General features: G+C 54.3%; 1 protein-coding gene across 1 annotated transcript in view; it reads right to left on the reverse strand.

The window, feature by feature from the left end:
• cdan1 (codanin 1) overlaps positions 1-24,419 on the reverse strand; it is a 95,469-nt gene extending 71,050 nt beyond the window's left edge. Inside the window, exons 1-4 of the mRNA XM_070877856.1 lie at positions 24,228-24,419; positions 15,444-16,120; positions 9,831-10,055; positions 4,681-4,856 (exon numbers count right to left, since the gene is read on the reverse strand). Coding sequence (XP_070733957.1) covers positions 4,681-4,856; positions 9,831-10,055; positions 15,444-16,120; positions 24,228-24,419 — 1,270 coding nt within the window. The remainder of the gene's footprint in view (positions 1-4,680; positions 4,857-9,830; positions 10,056-15,443; positions 16,121-24,227) is intronic.
• Positions 24,420-24,861: the final 442 nt, after the last annotated feature.

Consider the following 24,861-nt stretch of genomic DNA (forward strand, 5'->3'; position numbering starts at 1 on the left):
AAACTCCAGTGAATAAAGGCCCAGTTGATCCAGTCTCTCATATGTCAGTCCAGCCATCCCTGGAATCAGTCTGGTGAACCTTCGCTGCACTCCCTCAATAGCAAGAACGTCCTTCCTCAGATTAGGAGACCAAAACTGAATACAATATTCCAGGTGAGGCCTCACCAAGGCCCTGTACAACTGCAGTAAGACCTCCCTGCTCCTATACTCAAATCCCCTAGCTATGAAGGCCATTCACCAACTGCTATACCTGCATGCCAACTTTCAATGACTGATGAACCATGACACCCAGGTCTCGTTGCACCTCCCCTTTTCCTAATCTGCCATTCAGATAATATTCTGCCTTCGTGTTTTTGCCCCGAAAATGGATAACCTCACATTTAGCCACATTATACTGCATCTGCCATGCATTTGCCCACTCACCTAACCTGTCCAAATCACCCTGCAGCCTCTTAGCGTCCTCCTCACATCTCACACCGCCACCCAGTTTAGTGTCATCTGCAAACTTGGAGATATTACACTCAATTCCTTCATCTAAATCATTAATGTATATTGTAAAGAGCTGGGGTCCCAGCACTGAGCCCTGCGGCACTCCACTAGTCACTGCCTGTCATTCTGAAAAGGACCCGTTTATCCTGACTCTCTGCTTCCTGTCTTCCAACCAGTTCTCTATACACGTCAGTACATTACCCCCAATACCACGTGCTTTAATTTTGCACACCAATCTCTTGTGCGGGACCTTGTCAAAAGCCTTTTGAAAGTCCAAATACACCACATCCACTGGTTCTCCCTTGTCCACTCTGCTAGTTACATCCTCAAAAGATTCCAGAAGATTTGTCAAGCATGATTTCCCTTTCATAAATCCACGCTGACTTGGACCAATCCTGTCACTGCTTTCCAAATGCGCTGCTATTTCATCCTTAGTGATTGAATCCAACATTTTCCCCACTACTGATGTCAGGCTGACCGGTCGATAATTACCTTTTTTCTCTCTCCCTCCTTTTTTTTAAAAACTACTAAAAAGTAGTTACATTAGCTACCCTCCAGTCCATAGGAACTGATCCAGAGTCGATAGACTGTTGGAAAATGATCACCAATGCATCCACTATTTCTAGGGCCACTTCCTTAAGTACTCTGGGATGCAGATCATCAGGCCCCAGGGATTTATCAGCCTTCAATCCCATCAATTTCCCACCTAATAAGGATATCCTTCAGTTAATCCTTTTCACTAGACCCACTGTCCCCTAGTACATCCGGAAGGTTATTCGTGTCTTCCTTCGTGAAGACAGAACCAAAGTATTTGTTCAACTGGTCTGCCATTTCTTTGTTCCCCATTATAAATTCACCTGAATCCGACTGCAAGGGACCTACGTTTGTCTTCACTAATCTTTTTCTCTTCGCATATTTATAGAAGCTTTTGCAGTCAGTTTTTATGTTCCCTGCAAGCTTCCTCTCGTACTCTATTTTCCCCTCTTAATTAAACCCTTAGTTCTCCTGTTGAATTCTAATTTTCTCCCAGTCCTCAGGTTTGTTGCTTTTACTTGCCAATTTATATGCCGCTTCCTTGGTTTTAACACTATCCTTAATTTCCCTCGTTAGCCACGGTTGAGCCATCTTCCCCATTTTATTTTTACTCCAGACAGGGATATATAATTGTTGAAGTTCATCCATGTGATCTTTAAGTGTTTGCCATTACTTATCCACCATCAACCCTTTAAGTATCCTTTGCCAGTCTATCTAGCCAATTCATGCCTCATACCGTCGAAGTTACGTTTCATTAAGTTCAGGACCCTAGTTTCCAAAATTAACTGTGTCACTCTCCATCTTAATAAAGAATTCTACCATATTATGGTCACTTTTCCCCAAGGGGCCTCGCACAACAAGATTGCTAATTAGTCCCTTCTCATTATACATCACCCAGTCTAGGATGGCCAGCTCTCTCGTTAGTTCCTCGACATATCGGTCTAGAAAACCATCCCTAATACACTCCAAGAAATCCTCTTCCACCGCATTGCTACCAGTTTGGTTAGCCCAATCAATATGTAGATTAAAGTCACCCATGATAACTGCTGTACCTTTATTGCATGCATCCCTAATTTCTTGTTTGATGCTGTCCCCAACCTCACTACTGCTGTTTGGTGGTCTGTACACAACTCCCACGAGCATTTTCCGCCCTTTGGTATTCCGCAGCTCCACCCATACCGATTCCACATCATCCAGGCTAATGTCCCTCCTTACTATTGCATTAATTTCCTCTTTAACCAGCAACGCCACCCCACCTCCTTTTCCTTTCTGTCTATCCTTCATAAATGTTGAATACCCCTGGATGTTGAGTTCCCAACCTTGGTCACCCTGGAGCCATATCTCCGTGATGCCAATTATATCATATCCGTCAACTGCTATCTGCGCAGTTAACTCGTCCACCTTATTCCGAATACTCCTCGCATTGAGGCACAGAGCCTTCAGGCTTGTCTTTTTAACACACTTTGCCCCTTTAGAATTTTGCTGTAATGTGGCCCTTTTTGTTTTTTGCCTTGGGTTTCTCTGCCCTGCACTTTTACTATTCTCCTTTCTATCTTTTGCTTCTGCCTCCATTTTATTTCCCTCTGTCTCCCTGCATAGGTTCCCATCCCCCTGCCATGTTAGTTTAACTCCTCCCCAACAGCACATGCAAACAGTCCCCCAGGACATTGGTTCCGGTCCTGCCCAGGTGCAGACCGTTCGGTTTGTACTGGTCCCAACTCCCCCAGAACCGGTTCCAATGTCCCAGGAATTTGAATCCCTCCCTTCTGCACCACTCCTCAAGCCACGTAATCATCTGAGCTATCCTGCGATTCCTATTCTGACTAGCACGTGGCACTGGTAGCAATCCTGAGATTACTACTTTTGAGGTCCTACATTTTAAATTTAGCTCCGAGCTCCCTAAATTTGCCTCGTAGGACCTCATCCCGTTTTTTTATCTATCGTTGGTACCTATATGCACGACAACTGGCTGTTCACCCTTCCTTTTCAGAATGTCCTGCACCCGCTCCGAGACATCCTTGACCCTTGCACCAGGGAGGCAACATACCAGCCTGGAGTCTCGGTTGCGGCCGCAGAAACGCCCATCTATTCCCCTTACAATCGAATCCCCTATCATTATAGCTCACCCACTCTTGTTCCTGCCCTCCTGTGCAGCAGAGCCACCCACGGTGCCATGAACTTGGCTGCTGCTGCTCTCCCCTGATGAATCATCTCCCTCAACAGTACCCAAAGTGGTGTATCTGTTTTGCAGGGGGATGACCGCAGGGGACCCCTGCACTATCTTCCTTCCACTGCTCTTCCATTTGGTCACCCATCCCATCTGGCTGTGTACCCTTTACCTGCGGTAAGACCAACTCACTAAATGTGCTATTCACGTCATTCTCGGCATCGTGGATGCTCCACAGTGAATCCACCCGCAGTTTCAGTGCCGCAATGCGGTCAGTCAGGAACTGCAGGCGGATACACTTCCCGCATATGTAGTCGTCAGGGACACTGGAAGCGTCCCTGACTTCCCACATAGTACAGGAGGAGCATAACACGTGTCCAAGCTTTTGTGTTTCATGCACAAGCACCCCAGGTCCCTCTGTACTACACGTTCTGTAATTTCTCTCCATTTAACTAATAATTTGCTTTTTTATTCTTCCTGCCAAAGTGGATAACCACACACTTTCCCTCATTATACTCCATCTGCCAAATGTTTGCCCACTCACTTAGCCTGTCTATATCCCTTTGCAGATTTTTTGTGTCCTCCTCACAACTTGCTTTCCCACCCATCTTTGTATCATCAGCAAACTTGGCTACGTTATACTCGGGTGTACAGTCATGTGATGTTCACAAGACTCAGTAAAACCCCAGCCAGTTGGGTCCAGCCACGATGAGGCAGGTGGCTGAGAGCCTGGTGGATGAACTGGTAATGTATCGTATTCGGCAGTCCCGCGTATCGAAGATGACCTGCTTCCACACCAAAAAGGGATGAGTTCAGATGTTTCAATGAGAGACCTGACATTCTAGATCCCGAACTACATCCTGAAGAGTGGAAGGTGCCTGTGCATGGATTCTTTTAACGTGGGGTGGCCGTTGCACGCCAGCCACCATTCATTGGCAATGTGTCATGTGATTGTTAAACCTTTGCTAATAAATCAACTTGTTCTTCATAGCAATGCGTTGCTATGAATTCTTAAGCGAAGAACCCATGAAGCAAATACATTACAGACGGGAATCAGAATATTCTTCTACAAGATAAGACAAACCCTATGCTTCACCATCATAAGACAAACATGTACCAGTACATAAGATTTCACCATCATATATTAAATTAAAATTGACTTGCAAATGTATGAATCAGCACAGCTCTGTTTAACTATTACATCAGTTGTGTTGTACACATTGCAATTCACTTAATATCATAGAATGTTAAAGGAGGCCAATCGGCCCATGGCGGCACTTTGAAAGAGCTATTCAATTAGTCTCACTTTCCCTACAGCCCCGTAGGTCTTTCATTTCCAAGCATATATCTAATTCCCTTTTGCAAATTACGATTGAATCTGTTTCCACCACCCATTCAGGCAGTGCATCCCAGATCATAACTCACTGAGTAAAAGAATTCTCATCTCCCCGCTGGTTCTTTTGCCAATTACCTTAAACTTATTCACTTACCAGAGATACAAGCAGAGTACAGCTGAGCCAACACATTCAACTGCTTTGTATGGGAAACTTTGTTTACATCAGCAGAGACAGCGATACTGTCTGAGGAAATGCTAAAGGATCTTCCATACTGACATTTATTGGGAGCGGTTGGGTCCAAGATTGACGACTGCTGAAGCAACTTGGATCTAAATAATTTGAAAACAAAATATACAGAAATGACCATTAATACAAAAGCCTCCGAGAGGTCAAAACTCCGATTGCAGTGTACACACTTTCGATTTTCATCAATTTTCCATGCACTAATTCAGGAGCATAGTTAATCCATAATAAGTAGTAAAACTGTAGGACTAAAAGAAAAGTGGTAATTAAATAAGAAAAACAGAAGGGGGGGTGGAGTATAAAAGTAGGGAATTCCTGCTACAACTTGGGAATACTGCATACAGCTTTGGTTTCCTTATTTAAGGTGGGATATGCTTGCATTGGAGGCAGTTCAGAGAAGGTTCACGAGGTTGATTCCCGAGATGAAGGGATTGCCTTATGAAGAAAGGTTGAGCAGCTTGGGCCTATACTCATTGGAGTTTAGAAGAATTGAGAGGGGACCTTATTTAAACGTATAAGATTCTGAGGGGGCTGGACAGGGTAGATGCCGAGAGGACGTTCCCCTCGTGTGGGAATCTAGAACTAGGGGGGGGGCATAGTTTCAGAATAAGGAGTCGCACATTTAAAACAGAGATGAGGAGAAATTTCTTCTCTTAGACGGTCATGAATCTGTGGAATTCTCTACCCCAGAGAGCTGTGGAGGCTGGGCCATTGAATATATTTAAGGTGGAGATGGACAGATTTTGGAGCAATAAGGGAATAAAGGGTTATGGGGAGCGGGCGGGGAAGTGGAGCCGAGTCCATGATCAGATCAGTCATGATCTTATTGAATGGCGGAGCAGGCTCGAGGGGCCAAATGGCCTACTCCTGCTCCTGTTTCTTATGTTCTTATGTAAGTGAGCATAATGGCAGAATTGCAATTAGAGAATTTAAGGAAGGATATACACGCATTGGAGGCTGTTCGGAGAAGGTTCACTAGGTTGATTCCGGAGATGAGGGGGTTGACTTATGAAGATAGGTTGGGCCTATACACATTGGAATTCAGAAGAATGAGAGGTGATCTTATCGAAACGTATAAGATAATGAGGGGGCTCAACAAGGTGGATGCAGAGAGGATATTTCCACTCCTAGGGGAAACTAAAACTAGGGGACATAGTCTCAGAATAAGGGACCGCCCATTTAAAACCAAGATGAGGGGGAATTTCTTCTCTAAGGGTTGTGAATCTATGGAATTCTATGCCCCAGAAAGTTGTGGAGGCTGGGTCATTGAATATATTTAAGGTGGAGATAGACAGATTTTTGAACGATAAGGGAGTCAAGGGTTATGAGCAGCGGGCAGGAAATTGGAGTTGAGGCCAAGATCAAATCAGCCATGATCTCATTGAATGGCGGAGCAGGCTCGAGGGGCCAGATGGCCTACTCCTACTATTTCTCATATTCTTACATTCTTAAAAGTAACATCGCAGGTCTATCAGTATCTCTAAAGAGGTAAAACTTGCGCCATTAACCCTTCATAGTTTTATTTCTTGTTAATAAAATACTGTAAAGGGTGGAGGAACAATGCCTAGATCCATGTACTGTCTTTATCATGCATCATGTGCCAGCTCGAAGGTTGGACAGATGACCAACTCCTGGGTCTGCGCCAATGATACTCTGTACCAACACTAGGAGGCATATAGACCCACCAAGGTTCCACTCAGAAATTCATTGAGGGTAGGGAGAGGACGGAGGTTAATACACAAATCAACTTACTTTTTGTGAGAAATATTTTGTCACCTCACTTGTTGGAGGAGATCAGTAGCCTACATCAACTTTCATTTAAATAATGCCTTTAACTTGGAAAAATAGATCAAGGTGGTTCTCAGAGACACAAGGAAATAAACAAGTAGAACTTGTAAGTGTGTATTTGTACCCTACCACTGGTGCTCTAATGTGTTAAATTACCATAATGGCTGTGCAGAAAGAAGTTTGTTTATTACTGTTTGCACTACATAAAAATACTGCAACCAGTAAAGTAGCTGACAGAAATTCTGATCACTACAGATGAATTATTTCTGCCTCTTTGTCGTTGCTGATTGTGGATTCAAGAATTCACATTTGGAGAAACAGTACAGACAGAGAGAATTTAGAGAGTCAGAAATAAAGAGAGAAGTCTGATGGAAATAATTCCACTCAGACTTGTAGAATACATTGCCAAAAAGGCCGTTGGAGCAGATATTATAAATGGATTTGAGAGGCAAATAGGTAATGATGGTGAGGAATTGAAACACAGTAGGAAGGGTTGATTTATCAAAAACAGATGAGTTTATAAAGCTTACTGCACTGATCCTTTTCGTACAAATTATCATGCTCTGCTGAAGATTATCTTGCTCTTTTACTAACTGGAATACACAGAATGGACACCAAGCTGTCCATATCCTTAACACAATCACTACTCAAATGATTAAGGAGAAATTTGGAATTTTGAGCAGATACAGATTTAAAATAGAAATTAAAAATGCTGGAAATACTCAGCAGGTCAGGCAGCATCTGTGCAGAGAGAAGCAGAGTTAACGTTTCAGGTCGATGACCTTTCGTCTTTCCACAGATGCTGCCTGACCTGCTGAGTTTTTCCAGCATTTTCTGTTTTTATTTCAGATTGCCACTACCGCAGTATTTTGCTTTTGTACAGATTTAAGATAATGGGCAAAAGAACCAGGGGGAGAGATCGGGAGAATTAATTTTTTTTTTTAAAAAACACAGCAAATTGTTGTGATCTGGAACACGCTACCTGAAAGTGTGGAAAAAGATTCAATAGTAACTTTCAAAAGGGAATTGGATAGATACTTGAAAAAGGATAAATTTGCAGGGCTATGGAAAAAGAGAAGGGAAGAGAGATAAATTGGTAGCTCTTTCACACATGGACCGAATGGCCTCCTTCTGCACTGTGTGATTCTCTCATTCCAGTTTGTATCATCAAGTTGCATTTATATGGATAAACATCCAACGGTGCTTCACAAAGGGCCCATTCAAAAAGTAAATGCTCAGAATGCTACTACACACTGAAATATTGAAGTAATACATAACCTGGCTATGTATTATGCACTATTTTCCTTACTTTTTACCAAAAGACATTTTTTTTGTTGAAAATCTCCGGTGCTATAATGTAGTGTGGGCGTTTTAAAGTTCAGGGTACTCAAAAAGCCAAAAATTTTTTGTGCGGCAAGAGTAGGATTGTTTAGCCGATAAGTCAACCAGACGATTGGAAGATAAGTCAGACAGTGAAATAATTCAAACAAACAGAAAATGCTGGAAATAATCAGCAGGTCAGGCAGCATTATGTAGAGAGAGTGAGAAACAGAGTTAACGATTCAGGTCAATGGTTAGAGATGAAACAGGTTTTAAGCAAGTATGGAGTACTGTGCACAGTTTAGGTCTCCTTATCTAAGGGATGTACTTGCACTCGAGGTGGTGCAACAAAGGTTCACTAGATTAATGAGAGGGTTGTCTTATGAGAGATTGAGTAGAATGGGCCTGTATTCTCTGGAGTTTAGAAGAATGAGAGGTGATCTCATTGAAACATACAAAATTCTGAGGTAGATGCCGAGAGGTTGTTTCCCCTGGCTGGGGTGTCTAGAACCAGGGGTCAAGGTCTCAGGATAAGGGGACAGCCATTTAAGACTTAGATGAGGAGGAATTTCTTCACTCAGAGGGTTGTGAATCTTTGGAATTCTCTGCCCCAAAAGGCTGTGGATGCTCAGTCGATGTGTGTATTATTGGTTGAGATAAATAGATTTTTGGACTCTAGGGGAATCAAGGGATTTGGGGATTGGAAAGTGGAGTTGAGGTCGAAGATTATTGAATGGCAGAGCAGGCTCGAAAGTATGGCCAACTCCTGCTCCTAATTCTTGTGTTCTTGAAAGCTCAATAATGTTACACAGAAACAAGCAAGTTTGCAGTCTGCCCTCAATCCTTAGCACTGTAATAAGTTCCAGCTCGTTAGGAACATTAGGAACAGAAGAAGGCCATTCAGCCCCTCGAGTCTTTTCCACCAATTAGATCATGGTTGATCTATACCTCAACTCCGTTTGCCCACCTTCCATATGGCTCCGGTTGGGGTGGCATGTAAAATGTTTCGGTGCAAGGGGTGTCGCAGTTGTGTGGGGCGGACTGGTTGGGCCGGATGCTCTTTACCTGTCCGCCATTGTTCATTGGTTTAAATGCAACCTTCAGGGCTGCTGACCTGAGGGCCGTGTAGCTCTTGGTCGGCCGGCGCGAACACGATGGGCCGAAGTGGCCTCCTTCTGCGCTGTAGATTTCTATGTTTTTATATCCCTTGATACTCTTACCCAACAAAAATCTATTGGTCTCAGTTTTGAAAATTCCAAGTGACCCAGCATTCATAGCTTTTTTGGGGGAAGAGATTTCCAGATTTCCACTACCCTTTATGTGAAGAAGTGCTTCCCAATTTCACTCCTGAATGGCTTAAGCTCATATTTTAAGATTATGTTCCCTTGTTCTGGACTCTCCCACCAGAGGAAATAGTTTCTCTCTATCTATCCTATTGAATCCTTTTAACATTCTAATACTTCTATCAGATCACTGCTCAATCTTCGATGCTCAAGGGAATACAAGCCAAGTTTATAAAAGCTGTCCTCATTGCTCACAGGTAGTCTGGGGTCTGCAGTGCGGATGGGTTGTTTAACTAATAATTTGTCCAGTGCCCAGGCCACTGCTTGTTTGCTGGAAGGTAAGAAATGGCGATGTGTGACTCTCACAAAAATGAAGAACCAAAGAATTTCTGGTAAGGTGTTCTGCCCCTGCAGTGTTGAAATTCAGACTCTGGTGCATGCAAGGCGTCCGAAGTTTGCGGAGAGCATCACGGTGCTGCTTGAAAATATGCTGAGGTTAATTAGAAAATAGCTTGTAAACCTTAAACTCCAAGTCAGAACCCAGAATGGAACACATGGGTTTCTCTTCTGAATCTTTAAGTGCCGTAAACATGCGGTAGAAACAAGAAAATAGAAATACATACAACAGAAATTTCCCCTGCATGTTTAGTAGATTTTTTTTTGTATTACCTTTCAATTTTCAGCATCTCTCGCTCTTCCTGCAAGCTGCTGGGAGATGAAGCCATGGCAAATCCCTCCAGTCCAGCCCCAAACGCTTCTGATGTAGTTCCTGTGGAGTATGTGGAGGACGGTGGTTGACTCAAAGGAGTGGAAGTGAAACATATCTTAGGTTTGGACAGTGGCCGCTCTACACTGACTGGAGTAGGGTTAATTCTTCTCGATGGTTTTGTTTTACTGAAATAAAAACAGTATTTAAAATTATTATTTTGACCCATAAATGTAATTATAGTACAGAAAAGCTTCATACAGCAGTATCATAAAAATACTTTTATTTATATAGCACATTGGAGTGTATGTCCACAAATCCCTGATGGCAGCAGGCCAGGTAGATAAGGTGGTTAAGAGGGCATACAGAATACTTGCCTTTATTAGCCGAGGCATGGAATACAAGAGCAGGGAGGCTATGCTTGAACTGTTTCAAACACTAGTTAGGCCACAGCTAGAGTACTGTGTGCAGTTCTGGTCACCACATTACAGGAAAGATGTGATTGCACTAGAGAGGGTACAAAGGAGATTTACAAGATTGTTGTCTGGATTGAATAATTTTAGCTACGAGGAAAGATTGGACAGGCTGGGTTTGTTTTCTTTGGAACAGGGGAGACTGAGGGAAGATCTTATTGCAGTGTATAAAATTATGAGGGGCCTAGATAGAGTGGATAGAAAGGATCTATGTTGGACCTGGGGTCAACAACTAGGGGGCATAGATTTAAAGTGATTGGTAGGAGATTGGTAGGGGATATGAGGGGAGATTTCTTTACCCAGAGGGTGGTGGGAGTCTGGAACTCACTGCCTGAAAGGGTGGTAGAGGCAGAAACCCTCACCACATTTAAAAAGTATTTGGATGTGCACCTGAAGTCAGTAGCCCTACAGGGCTATGGACCAAGAGCTGGAAAGTGGGATTCGGCTGGATAGCTCAGTGTCGGCCGGCGCAGACACGATGGGCCAAAATGGCCTCCCTCCGCGCTGTAAATTTCTATGATTCTATGATTACATGTCCTCGGGACATCCCAACGTGCTTCACAGCCACTGTTGCAATGTAGGGAAACGTGGCAGCCAAGTTGCATGCATCAAAGTCCCACAAACAGCAATGAGGTAATGACCAAATAATCTGGTTTAGTGATGTTGATTAAGGGATAGATATTGGCCAGGCCACCGGGATAACTCCCCTACACATCTTCAAATAGTGCCATGGGACCTTTTATGTCACCTGAGACGACAGACAGGGCCTCTCATCCGAAAGTCGCCACCTTCAACAGTGCAGCACTCCCTCAGTATGCACTGAAGAGTCAGCCTCAATATTGTGCTCAAGTCTCTGAAGGGGTTTGCAAGAATAGAGATATGTTTTTACATTATTCTAACACATAACAGCTAATGTAGATCGAATCGGTTTAAATTGTGTGCTCGCAAATCCCATCTTTTCCCCTCAGATGACATTGGAGAAGAATGTAATGCAAGGATAGGCATATACAGATTAAATAAATAAGCTAATACAAAAGCAAAGTACTGCAGATGCTGGAAATCTTAAATAAAAGCAGAAAATGCTCAAACTACGGTTCTGACGAAAGGTCATTGATGTGAAATGTTAACTGTTTCTCTCTCCAAGTTAGGACATGGGCTGTTCTGTATGACGTTTTAAGAAGAATTTTTAAAAACAATAATAAAAGTTAATTGTCAGACATCTTACTGTTTCTAGCTTTACAAATCTGCTAAAAGGATAAGGAAGGAATTAACCAACAGGACCTGAACCCACAACTTTCTGACTCAGAGCCAAGAGTGGTACCACTGATCCAAGGCTGACATCCAACTTGTCCTAGCAGGGCAATCTTGACTCCTGTTTAAAGATCAATAACTTTAGTAGATAAAAGGCAACACTGTGACCTTTAGTTAAAATATAGGACAGTGACTAGCCTTGCATCTTCAGCAGGCGTACCAGGCTGAACTAACCAATATAGCTAATTTTGGACACTTGCATAAATGCAGAAGAACTTTTCAAACCCTTTTGTAATTTCCCTATCTAACAAGTTTTGTTTAAAAAAGGAACATGAGCATTGTACAAGGAAGTTGTCCTGTTAAAGCTCCTTCTTCACACAGACCATGTACAATTTGCCCTATTTTGTGCTCTGCCCAATTTATTCAGTCTCCTGAAGTGACAACTCTTCCATCTATAAGCTGGACTAGGGCTTCTAGATATTTCTCACATGCTCAGTACAAACAGGAGCACCCTGAACAGAAATGTGCAGTTACACACACAATATCCAGTGATGTAACTGAACACAGACCACTGTCACTAACTCAGCTTACTAGAACGACACAAGCGTTCTTGTATTCTCGTCTTTGGTTAGAGTGAACTTGTATTTATATGGCACCTTTCATGACCTCGTCATCCCAAAGCACTTTACTTTTTTGAACTGCAGTCGCTGTTATGAATCTAGGAAACACAGCAGCCAACATGTGCACAGCAAGGTCCCATAAACAGCAAAGAAATAAATGACCAGATAATGTTTTTTTTCTAAAAGATATTGGTTGAGGGCGCCAGTTTCCACATGTACGCTGACAACACCCAGCTTTACCTCACCACCACTTCTCTCGACCCCTCCACTGTCTCTAATTTGTCACATTGCTTGTCCGACATCCAGTACTGGATGAGCAGAAATTTTCTCCAATTAAATATTGGGAAGATCGAAGCCATTGTTTTCGGTCCCCGTCACAAACTGCGTTCTCTAGCCACCGACTTCATACCCCCCCTCCCAACATCTGTCTGAGGCTGAACCAGACTGCTCGCAACCTAGGTATCATATTTGACCCTGAAATGAGCTTCTGGCCGCATATCAGCAGCATAACTAAAACCGTCCTTTTCCACCTCCGTAACATTGCCCGTCTCCGTTGGTAGCCGTGCCTTCAGCTGTTTGGGCCCAAAGCTCTGGTACTCCCTCCCTAAACCTCCCCGTCTCGCTACCTCTCTTTCCTCCTTTAAGACCCTCCTTAAGGCCAAGCTTTTGGTCACCTGGCCTAATTTCTTCCATTGTGGCTCGGTGTCAAATGCATTTATTTTGTCTATTAATACTGCTATGAAGCGCCATGGGACGTTTCGCTATGTTAAAGGTACTATATCAATACACGTTGATGTTGTTGTTGAGGGCTAAATATTTGGCCAGGAGACCAGGGAGTCCCCTGCTTTTCTTAATAATGCAGAGGGATCTTCTACATCCACCCGAGAGGGCAGAGTATTTAACATCTCATTTGAAAGATGGCACCTGGGACAGTGCAGCACTCCCTCAGTGCTGCACTGGAGTGCCAGCAGGGATTATGTGCTCCTGTTTCTGAAGTGGGGCTTGAACCCACAACCTTCTGATTCAAAGGGAAGAGTGCTCCCACTAAACCATGGCTAATGGACATTCAACTTTGGGTTTAAACTATAAAATCATATTTATAACAAGAAAAGGAAGACACGCATTTCTATAGCACCTTTTATGACCACCGGGCATCCCAAAGTGCTTTATAGCCAATTAAACACCTTTGAAGTGTAGTCACTGTTGTAATGTAAGAAATACGGCAGCCAAATTACTCACAGCAAGCTCCCACAAACAGCAATGTGATAATGACCAGATAATCTGTCTTTTATTGTTATGTCGGTGGAGGGATAAATATTAGCCAGGGCACCTGGGATAACTCCCCTTGCTCTTCTTCGAAATAGTGCCGTGGGATCTTTTACATCCTCCTGAGAGGGCCTCAGTTTATCGGCTCATCCGAAAGACGGCATCTCCACCAGTGCTGAACTGGAGCGTCAGCCTGGATTTCTGTGCTCGAGACGCTGGAGTGGGACTTGGTATTCTGACTCAGAGGCGAGTGTGCTACCCACTGAGCCACAACTGACACTACAAGTAGGCAGGGGCAGTGAATCAATACAGCAGACATCATTTCATTACAGAACCTATAACCAGTCTCAGGTACAAAAACAAGACAAGTCACATTTCTCCAACTCTCCAAACACTGTGTAACCTGGGCCGCTATCCATAATACAGACTCAAGCATGTCCAACCACTAGAATATCTAGGTATTTGTCTCTGTCACTATGAACTCAGGAACTCGCAGAACCAAGTCAAATCTCTCTCTGCCTGGGGTAGGAACTGTCATTCAATCCCAGAGACAACAACTTTTATTTATATAGCGCCTTTAATGTAGTAAAACATCCCAAGGCGCTGCACAGCAGTGTTATAAAACAAAACAAATACATTTCATACTGAGCCACACAAGAAGAAATTATTAAGGAGTGTCTTAAAGGAGGAAAGAGAGGTAGAGAGCGGAGAGGTCTAGGGAGGGAGTTCCAGAGCTTGGGGCCTAGGCAACAGAAGGCACAGCCACCACTGGTTGAGCAATTATAATCAGGGATGCTCAAGAGGGCATAATTAGGAGTGCAGACATCTTGGGGGGGGCACGTTGGAGGAGATTTCAGAGATAGGGAGGGGGCGAGGCCATGGAGGGATTTGTAAACATGGATGAGAATTTTGAAATCGAGGCGTTGCTTAACCGGGAGCCGATGTAGGTCAGCGAGCACAGGGGTGATGGGTGATCAGGAAGTTCAAGTTTCACAGAATTTTGTCAAATAAAAGATATAATGACATCTAGCTGAGATAGCCTGACGTCTTCAAAATATAGACCAGGCTCAGCTCCATTTCAACAACCGCTGCTTTCATTGGCTAACTTCAGAATAAAGCAAGCAGTCTATCTGTACAGAATCGACAGGAGGCCCATTAATTTGATGTTAATACGAGTCAAAAATGTAATGTTGTCACAATTCTTGTATTTACTCTTAATTCGTCGCTTCAAATTGCTCCCACCACTTGTGACATACTTTTAACCAACAGTAAATAAATCAAAATTCTCTCTCTAGACACAAGTCACGATCGGAAGGACAAGATCTACAATGTTGTTGTACGGCTGGGAGTTTGTTAAATTTTTTCACAGGCACTTTTAGACTGAAGTTAGAAGAGTTTGTTATAATGTCAAATAAAGGAGATCTACTAAACGAGTACAACTCTTGCTCTTAACAAAGCCAACTGCGAAAAGTAAGGTTACAATTTGCACAATGTGCCACTTATATACAACGTAAAAGTGCACTTTCACTACATCAGGACATCCCAAAGTGCTTTACTGCCAACTTCCCACAAACAGCTATAAAGTAATGACCAGATAATCTGGGTTTTCTCCCCCTCCCTTCCCCCTCCCCCCTCCCCCCATGTCGGTTGAGGGATAAATATTGAGAACTCCCCTGTTCTTTCTCGAAATCGTGCTATGGGATCTTTTACGTCCACCTGAGGGGGCAGACGAGGCCACGGTTTAACATCTCATGTGAAAGACGTCACCTCTGACAGTGTAGCACTCCCCCAGAAGAGTGTCAGCCTGGATGATATGGTGAAGTATGTGGAGTGGGACTTGAACCCACAACCTTGACTCCAGGGCGAGACCAGAGCAATGCCTGGCACTTTAGATAACACACTGGCGTTCCAATCGTGAACACTGACTGAACTGTGAACTAATCTATTAACACAGAAACAACATTACCTTCCCCAAGCGGTTGCACCCACTGGTGGAAATTCTTCCAGGTTATTTATATTCAACGGAGTAGCAGGCTGAGCGTTGCCGACATACTCCATCCTCCTCCTGTTGCCACTCCAAGTCGCACCATCCTCTTCAGCTAGGAACTTTGCCGGGTCGTTGCCGACCTGGCGACCACTGAGCAAGGTGTTCTTCTTCTTGGTGCGTCGCTGGGACTGGCTTTCGGGGCCTGGGATGATGAACTGGCCGAGGCTGGCCCGCTGAGTCGACCGCCGCTCACCATAGCGCTGCGCCGCGCTACAGCTGAAGTCGGGGCTAATTGGTGACACTGCACCATGCAAGTCACTGTTTGACTTTGAAAAGAATGAAGAGCCACTGGCCGAAGGGGAGTGGAAGAAAGCGGCAGAGTTAAAGGAACCGCTTGGAGAATCCGAGAATAACTGGGCTCTCATCCCTTTCAGCATCTCGGGGTTACTGGTCCTTCTTTCTGCCCGGTTGCTCTCAGTCCAGTCCTGACGGCACCTGGCTGATCTCAGCCCTTGGGCAGAGGATGTCTTTGCAGGAGTAGAGGGACCATTTGGAATGAGTTGGTTCGTCTGCTCTCTTAAAAAGTTCAAAAGGAAGGGAACAAAGCCTCTCCGCAGCGAATTGTATGCCAGAAGTTTGTCGCTCAGCTCACTGTTCTGAAAACAGAAGCCAGACAAAAATATACTGTTGCTGAATATGTTGTCACATCTTTGGGCTTTCTTAACCTTATTACTGAAGGAAAGAACTAGACAATATTTGTTGCTTCTCTTCGTGTTAGGTGATTAGTGATTGCGAGTGGGTTGGGGGGAGGGGGGGGGGGGCGGGGGAGACATAAGAAATAGGAGCAGGAGTAGGTCATTTGGCCCCTCTAGTCTGCTCTGCCATTCAATAAGATCATGGCTGATCTGATTGGGCAGTGAAGAATGTTTGTGGGGGTTTGGAGGAAGGCTGGTGATGGGGACTGATGGGGATGAAGGTTGCTGGCTTGTGTGTGAGGGAGTGGGTGGTTGATGATGGGGGTGTTGGGAGAAGGTTGGGCAGTGTGGAGGGGCTTTGTGGGGTTGGTTGTGATAGGTGAGGGGATGGTTTGTTGGGGTGGGGGGGGGGGGAAGGACGCATGTTGGAATTGTAGGGGGTTGGGTGAAGGGTGGTGGTGATAGGTGAGGAGGTTTGAGGGTTTGCGGTGTAGGGGGGTATGTTTGTGGGCAGGAGGCTGGTTGGTGATGGCTACTGGTGTTGTCGGGGGGGGGGGTGTGGAGGTGTATTTGGTGGTAGGGGGGACTGGTTGGTGAAAGGTGCTGGTGATGTGGCATGAGGCGTGTTTGGTGGGTGGGCTGGTTGGTGGTGGTGAGGGGGGGCTTGGGTGGGCAAGGGCTGATTGGCGAGGTAGGTAGGCTGGGCAGGGTGTTTGGGGGCGGGATTGATGATGGGGCGCGGGGGGAGAAGAGGGTTTGGTGAAGGGTGAGGTTATGTGTTTGTGGGGAAGGAGGGGGGCTCTCTCCGCCTCAGGCCCCTTACCCGGGTCACGGTTTGGGGGTGTTGGGCGATAGGGGAGGTCGGGGGGGAGGGGAGGTCGGGGGGGAGGGGAGGTCGGGGGGGAGGGGAGGGGAGGGGAGGGGATGTCGGGGGGGAGGGGAGGGGAGGGGATGTCGGGGGGGAGGGGAGGGGAGGGGATGTCGGGGGGGAGGGGATGTCGGGGGGGGAGGGGATGTCGGGGGGGGAGGGGATGTCGGGGGGGGAGGGGATGTCGGGGGGGGAGGGGATGTCGGGGATGTCGGGGGGGAGGGGAGGGGATGTCGGGGGGGAGGGGAGGGGATGTCGGGGGGGAGGGGAGGGGATGTCGGGGGGGAGGGGAGGGGATGTCGGGGGGGAGGGGAGGGGATGTCGGGGGGGAGGGGAGGGGATGTCGGGGGGGAGGGGAGGGGATGTCGGGGGGGAGGGGAGGGGATGTCGGGGGGGAGGGGAGGGGATGTCGGGGGGGAGGGGAGGGGATGTCGGGGGGGAGGGGAGGGGATGTCGGGGGGGAGGGGAGGGGATGTCGGGGGGGAGGGGAGGGGATGTCGGGGGGGAGGGGAGGGGATGTCGGGGGGGAGGGGAGGGGATGTCGGGGGGGAGGGGAGGGGATGTCGGGGGGGAGGGGAGGGGATGTCGGGGGGGAGGGGAGGGGATGTCGGGGGGGAGGGGAGGGGATGTCGGGGGGGGAGGGGAGGGGATGTCGGGGGGGAGGGGAGGGGATGTCGGGGGGGAGGGGAGGGGATGTCGGGGGGGAGGGGAGGGGATGTCGGGGGGGAGGGGAGGGGATGTCGGGGGGGAGGGGAGGGGATGTCGGGGGGGAGGGGAGGGGATGTCGGGGGGGAGGGGAGGGGATGTCGGGGGGGAGGGGAGGGGATGTCGGGGGGGAGGGGAGGGGATGTCGGGGGGGAGGGGAGGGGATGTCGGGGGGGAGGGGAGGGGATGTCGGGGGGGAGGGGAGGGGATGTCGGGGGGGAGGGGAGGGGATGTCGGGGGGGAGGGGAGGGGATGTCGGGGGGGAGGGGAGGGGATGTCGGGGGGGAGGGGAGGGGATGTCGGGGGGGAGGGGAGGGGATGTCGGGGGGAGGGGAGGGGATGTCGGGGGGGAGGGGAGGGGATGTCGGGGGGGAGGGGAGGGGATGTCGGGGGGGGAGGGGAGGGGATGTCGGGGGGGAGGGGAGGGGATGTCGGGGGGGAGGGGAGGGGATGTCGGGGGGGAGGGGAGGGGATGTCGGGGGGGAGGGGAGGGGATGTCGGGGGGGAGGGGAGGGGATGTCGGGGGGGAGGGGAGGGGATGTCGGGGGGGAGGGGAGGGGATGTCGGGGGGAGGGGAGGGGATGTCGGGGGGGAGGGGAGGGGAGGGGATGTCGGGGGGGAGGGGAGGGGAGGGGATGTCGGGGGGGAGGGGAGGGGAGGGGATGTCGGGGGGGAGGGGAGGGGAGGGGATGTCGGGGGGGAGGGGAGGGGATGTCGGGGGGGAGGGGAGGGGATGTCGGGGGGGAGGGGAGGGGATGTCGGGGGGGAGGGGAGGGGATGTCGGGGGGGAGGGGAGGGGATGTCGGGGGGGGAGGGGAGGGGATGTCGGGGGGGAGGGGAGGGGATGTCGGGGGGGAGGGGAGGGGATGTCGGGGGGGAGGGGAGGGGATGTCGGGGGGGAGGGGAGGGGATGTCGGGGGGGAGGGGAGGGGATGTCGGGGGGAGGGGAGGGGATGTCGGGGGGGAGGGGAGGGGATGTCGGGGGGGAGGGGAGGGGATGTCGGGGGGGAGGGGAGGGGATGTCGGGGGGGAGGGGAGGGGATGTCGGGGGGGAGGGGAGGGGATGTCGGGGGGGAGGGGAGGGGATGTCGGGGGGGAGGGGAGGGGATGTCGGGGGGGAGGGGAGGGGATGTCGGGGGGGAGGGGAGGGGATGTCGGGGGGGAGGGGAGGGGATGTCGGGGGGGAGGGGAGGGGATGTCGGGGGGGAGGGGAGGGGATGTCGGGGGGGAGGGGAGGGGATGTCGGGGGGGAGGGGAGGGGATGTCGGGGGGAGGGGAGGGGATGTCGGGGGGGAGGGGAGGGGATGTCGGGGGGGAGGGGAGGGGATGTCGGGGGGGGAGGGGAGGGGATGTCGGGGGGGAGGGGAGGGGATGTCGGGGGGGAGGGGAGGGGATGTCGGGGGGGAGGGGAGGGGATGTCGGGGGGGAGGGGAGGGGATGTCGGGGGGGAGGGGAGGGGATGTCGGGGGGGAGGGGAGGGGATGTCGGGGGGGAGGGGAGGGGATGTCGGGGGGAGGGGAGGGGATGTCGGGGGGGAGGGGAGGGGAGGGGATGTCGGGGGGGAGGGGAGGGGAGGGGATGTCGGGGGGGAGGGGAGGGGAGGGGATGTCGGGGGGGAGGGGAGGGGAGGGGATGTCGGGGGGGAGGGGAGGGGAGGGGATGTCGGGGGGGAGGGGAGGGGAGGGGATGTCGGGGGGGAGGGGAGGGGAGGGGATGTCGGGGGGGAGGGGAGGGGAGGGGATGTCGGGGGGGAGGGGAGGGGAGGGGATGTCGGGGGGGAGGGGAGGGGAGGGGATGTCGGGGGGGAGGGGAGGGGAGGGGATGTCGGGGGGGAGGGGAGGGGAGGGGATGTCGGGGGGGAGGGGAGGGGAGGGGAGGGGATGTCGGGGGGGAGGGGAGGGGAGGGGAGGGGATGTCGGGGGGGAGGGGAGGGGAGGGGATGTCGGGGGGGAGGGGAGGGGAGGGGAGGGGATGTCGGGGGGGAGGGGAGGGGAGGGGAGGGGATGTCGGGGGGGAGGGGAGGGGAGGGGATGTCGGGGGGGGAGGGGAGGGGATGTCGGGGGGGAGGGGAGGGGAGGGGAGGGGATGTCGGGGGGGAGGGGAGGGGAGGGGATGTCGGGGGGAGGGGAGGGGAGGGGATGTCGGGGGGGAGGGGATGTCGGGGGGGAGGGGAGGGGATGTCGGGGGGGAGGGGTGGGGAGGGGATGTCGGGGGGGGGGAGGGGAGGGGAGGTCGGGGGGGAGGGGAGGGGAGGGGATGTCGGGGGGGAGGGGAGGGGAGGGGATGTCCGGGGGGAGGGGAGGTCGGGGGGAGGGGAGGTCGGGGGGAGGGGAGGTCGGGGGGAGGGGAGGTCGGGGGGAGGGGAGGTCGGGGGGAGGGGAGGTCGGGGGGAGGGGAGGTCGGGGGATGTCGGGGGGAGGGGAGGTCGGGGGATGTCGGGGGGAGGGGAGGTCGGGGGGAGGGGAGGTCGGGGGATGTCGGGGGGAGGGGATGTCGGGGGGAGGGGAGGTCGGGGGATGTCGGGGGGAGGGGAGGTCGGGGGATGTCGGGGGGAGGGGAGGTCGGGGGATGTCGGGGGGAGGGGAGGTCGGGGGATGTCGGGGGGAGGGGAGGTCGGGGGATGTCGGGGGGAGGGGAGGTCGGGGGATGTCGGGGGGAGGGGAGGTCGGGGGATGTCGGGGGGAGGGGAGGTCGGGGGATGTCGGGGGGAGGGGAGGTCGGGGGATGTCGGGGGGAGGGGAGGTCGGGGGATGTCGGGGGGAGGGGAGGTCGGGGGATGTCGGGGGGAGGGGAGGTCGGGGGATGTCGGGGGGAGGGGAGGTCGGGGGATGTCGGGGGGAGGGGAGGTCGGGGGATGTCGGGGGGAGGGGAGGTCGGGGGATGTCGGGGGGAGGGGAGGTCGGGGGATGGGGAGGTCGGGGGATGGGGAGGTCGGGGGATGTCGGGGGGAGGGGAGGTCGGGGGATGTCGGGGGGAGGGGAGGTCGGGGGATGTCGGGGGGAGGGGAGGTCGGGGGATGTCGGGGGGAGGGGAGGTCGGGGGATGTCGGGGGGAGGGGAGGTCGGGGGATGTCGGGGGGAGGGGAGGTCGGGGGGAGGGGAGGTCGGGGGATGTCGGGGGGAGGGGAGGTCGGGGGGAGGGGAGGTCGGGGGATGTCGGGGGGAGGGGAGGTCGGGGGGAGGGGAGGTCGGGGGATGTCGGGGGGAGGGGAGGTCGGGGGATGTCGGGGGGAGGGGAGGTCGGGGGATGTCGGGGGATGTCGGGGGGAGGGGAGGTCGGGGGATGTCGGGGGGAGGGGAGGTCGGGGGATGTCGGGGGGAGGGGAGGTCGGGGGATGTCGGGGGGAGGGGAGGTCGGGGGATGTCGGGGGGAGGGGAGGTCGGGGGATGTCGGGGGGAGGGGAGGTCGGGGGATGTCGGGGGGAGGGGAGGTCGGGGGATGTCGGGGGGAGGGGAGGTCGGGGGATGTCGGGGGATGTCGGGGGGAGGGGAGGTCGGGGGATGTCGGGGGGAGGGGAGGTCGGGGGATGTCGGGGGGAGGGGAGGTCGGGGGATGTCGGGGGGAGGGGAGGTCGGGGGATGTCGGGGGGAGGGGAGGTCGGGGGATGTCGGGGGGAGGGGAGGTCGGGGGATGTCGGGGGGAGGGGAGGTCGGGGGATGTCGGGGGGAGGGGAGGTCGGGGGATGTCGGGGGGAGGGGAGGTCGGGGGATGTCGGGGGGAGGGGAGGTCGGGGGATGTCGGGGGGAGGGGAGGTCGGGGGATGTCGGGGGGAGGGGAGGTCGGGGGATGTCGGGGGGAGGGGAGGTCGGGGGATGTCGGGGGGAGGGGAGGTCGGGGGATGTCGGGGGGAGGGGAGGTCGGGGGATGTCGGGGGGAGGGGAGGTCGGGGGATGTCGGGGGGAGGGGAGGTCGGGGGATGTCGGGGGGAGGGGAGGTCGGGGGATGTCGGGGGGAGGGGAGGTCGGGGGATGTCGGGGGGAGGGGAGGTCGGGGGATGTCGGGGGGAGGGGAGGTCGGGGGATGTCGGGGGGAGGGGAGGTCGGGGGATGTCGGGGGGAGGGGAGGTCGGGGGATGTCGGGGGGAGGGGAGGTCGGGGGATGTCGGGGGGAGGGGAGGGGATGTCGGGGGGAGGGGAGGGGAGGGGATGTCGGGGGGAGGGGAGGGGAGGGGATGTCGGGGGGAGGGGAGGGGAGGGGATGTCGGGGGGAGGGGAGGGGAGGGGATGTCGGGGGGAGGGGAGGGGAGGGGATGTCGGGGGGAGGGGAGGGGAGGGGATGTCGGGGGGAGGGGAGGGGAGGGGATGTCGGGGGGAGGGGAGGGGAGGGGATGTCGGGGGGAGGGGAGGGGAGGGGATGTCGGGGGGAGGGGAGGGGAGGGGATGTCGGGGGGAGGGGAGGGGAGGGGATGTCGGGGGGAGGGGAGGGGAGGGGATGTCGGGGGGAGGGGAGGGGAGGGGATGTCGGGGGGAGGGGAGGGGAGGGGATGTCGGGGGGAGGGGAGGGGAGGGGATGTCGGGGGGAGGGGAGGGGATGTCGGGGGGAGGGGAGGGGAGGGGATGTCGGGGGGAGGGGAGGGGAGGGGATGTCGGGGGGAGGGGAGGGGAGGGGATGTCGGGGGGAGGGGAGGGGAGGGGATGTCGGGGGGAGGGGAGGGGAGGGGATGTCGGGGGGAGGGGAGGGGAGGGGATGTCGGGGGGAGGGGAGGGGAGGGGATGTCGGGGGGGAGGGGAGGGGAGGGGATGTCGGGGGGGAGGGGAGGGGAGGGGATGTCGGGGGGAGGGGAGGGGAGGGGATGTCGGGGGGAGGGGAGGGGAGGGGATGTCGGGGGGAGGGGAGGGGAGGGGATGTCGGGGGGAGGGGAGGGGAGGGGATGTCGGGGGGAGGGGAGGGGAGGGGATGTCGGGGGGAGGGGAGGGGAGGGGATGTCGGGGGGAGGGGAGGGGAGGGGATGTCGGGGGGAGGGGAGGGGAGGGGATGTCGGGGGGAGGGGAGGGGAGGGGATGTCGGGGGGAGGGGAGGGGAGGGGATGTCGGGGGGAGGGGAGGGGAGGGGATGTCGGGGGGAGGGGATGTCGGGGGGAGGGGAGGGCGAGGGGAGGGGATGTCGGGGGAGGGGAGGGGAGGGGAGGGGATGTCGGGGGGAGGGGAGGGGAGGGGATGTCGGGGGGAGGGGAGGGGAGGGGATGTCGGGGGGAGGGGAGGGGAGGGGATGTCGGGGGGAGGGGAGGGGAGGGGATGTCGGGGGGAGGGGAGGGGAGGGGATGTCGGGGGGAGGGGAGGGGAGGGGATGTCGGGGGGAGGGGAGGGGAGGGGATGTCGGGGGGAGGGGAGGGGAGGGGATGTCGGGGGGAGGGGAGGGGAGGGGATGTCGGGGGGAGGGGAGGGGAGGGGATGTCGGGGGGAGGGGAGGGGAGGGGATGTCGGGGGGAGGGGAGGGGAGGGGATGTCGGGGGGAGGGGAGGGGAGGGGATGCGGGGGAGGGGAGGGGGAGGGGAGGGGATGTCGGGGGGAGGGGGGAGGGGAGGGGAGGGGAGTCGGGGGGAGGGGAGGGGATGTCGGGGGAGGGGAGGGGATGTCGGGGGGAGGGGAGGGGATGTCGGGGGGAGGGGAGGGGATGTCGGGGGGAGGGGAGGGGATGTCGGGGGGAGGGGAGGGGATGTCGGGGGGAGGGGAGGGGATGTCGGGGGGAGGGGAGGGGATGTCGGGGGGAGGGGAGGGGATGTCGGGGGGAGGGGAGGGGATGTCGGGGGGAGGGGAGGGGATGTCGGGGGGAGGGGAGGGGATGACGGGGGGAGGGGAGGGGATGTCGGGGGGAGGGGAGGGGATGTCGGGGGGAGGGGAGGGGATGTCGGGGGGAGGGGAGGGGATGTCGGGGGGAGGGGAGGGGATGTCGGGGGGAGGGGAGGGGAGGGGATGTCGGGGGGAGGGGAGGGGAGGGGATGTCGGGGGGAGGGGAGGGGAGGGGATGTCGGGGGGAGGGGAGGGGAGGGGATGTCGGGGGGAGGGGAGGGGATGTCGGGGGGAGGGGAGGGGAGGGGATGTCGAGGGGAGGGGAGGGGATGTCGGGGGGAGGGGAGGGGAGGGGATGTCGGGGGGAGGGGAGGGGAGGGGATGTCGGGGGGAGGGGAGGGGAGGGGATGTCGGGGGGAGGGGAGGGGAGGGGATGTCGGGGGGAGGGGAGGGGAGGGGATGTCGGGGGGAGGGGAGGGGAGGGGATGTCGGGGGGAGGGGAGGGGAGGGGATGTCGGGGGGAGGGGAGGGAGGGGATGTCGGGGGGAGGGGAGGGGAGGGGATGTCGGGGGGAGGGGAGGGGAGGGGATGTCGAGGGGAGGGGATGTCGAGGGGAGGGGATGTCGGGGGGAGGGGGATGTCGGGGGGAGGGGGGTCTCTCGCCGCCTCAGGCCCCTCACTCGCACGCCGGTGACAGGCTCTGGGCCGCGGGCTGACAGTACGGGAGAGACCCGGCTGCCGGTCCGCTGTCTGTCCCCCCGGTTACCTGGCCGTGCCGGCGCGGTGTGTCAGCAGCAGCTCGAGCACGTCCGCCATCGTACGCTCCGCTCCCGCCGCTCGCTGCCTGACCCGCGCAGGCGCGCTGACCCCCCCCCGCCTGGCCCCACCTCCTCCCGCTCGCGGCGGAAGTTTCAAACCCTGGGCCACGTGGCCCCGCGCCCGGGGCTGCATCCTGCATTGGGGCTGCTTGTGTCTCGCTGCAAACCACGCACAGCCTGCACTGACATTTTAAGCACAATTACACTGTGGTTCAGTGGGCAGCACTCTCGCCTCTGAGTCAGAGCTTTGTGGGTTCAAGTCTCATTCAAGTCCAGGAACTTGAGCACAAAAAATACAGCTTGACACCCCAGTGTAGTGCTGAGGGAGTTGCAGCCCTAAGTGGAGGAAGAGCATCCGGGAGTGCACTGAGCATCTCGAGTCTCGTCGCCGAGAGCATGCAAAAATCAACCGCAGGCAGCGGAAAGAGCATGCGGCAAACCAGTCCCACCCACCCTTTCCCACAATTACTCTCTGTCCCACCTGAGACTGTAATTCCCATATTGGACTATTCAGTCACCTGAGAACATACGTTTGAAGTAGAAGCAAGTCTTCCTCGATTTTGAGGGACTGCCTATGATGAT

Source organism: Pristiophorus japonicus, chromosome 4 (genome assembly GCF_044704955.1).
Source record: "Pristiophorus japonicus isolate sPriJap1 chromosome 4, sPriJap1.hap1, whole genome shotgun sequence".
Taxonomy (NCBI): domain Eukaryota; kingdom Metazoa; phylum Chordata; class Chondrichthyes; family Pristiophoridae; genus Pristiophorus; species Pristiophorus japonicus.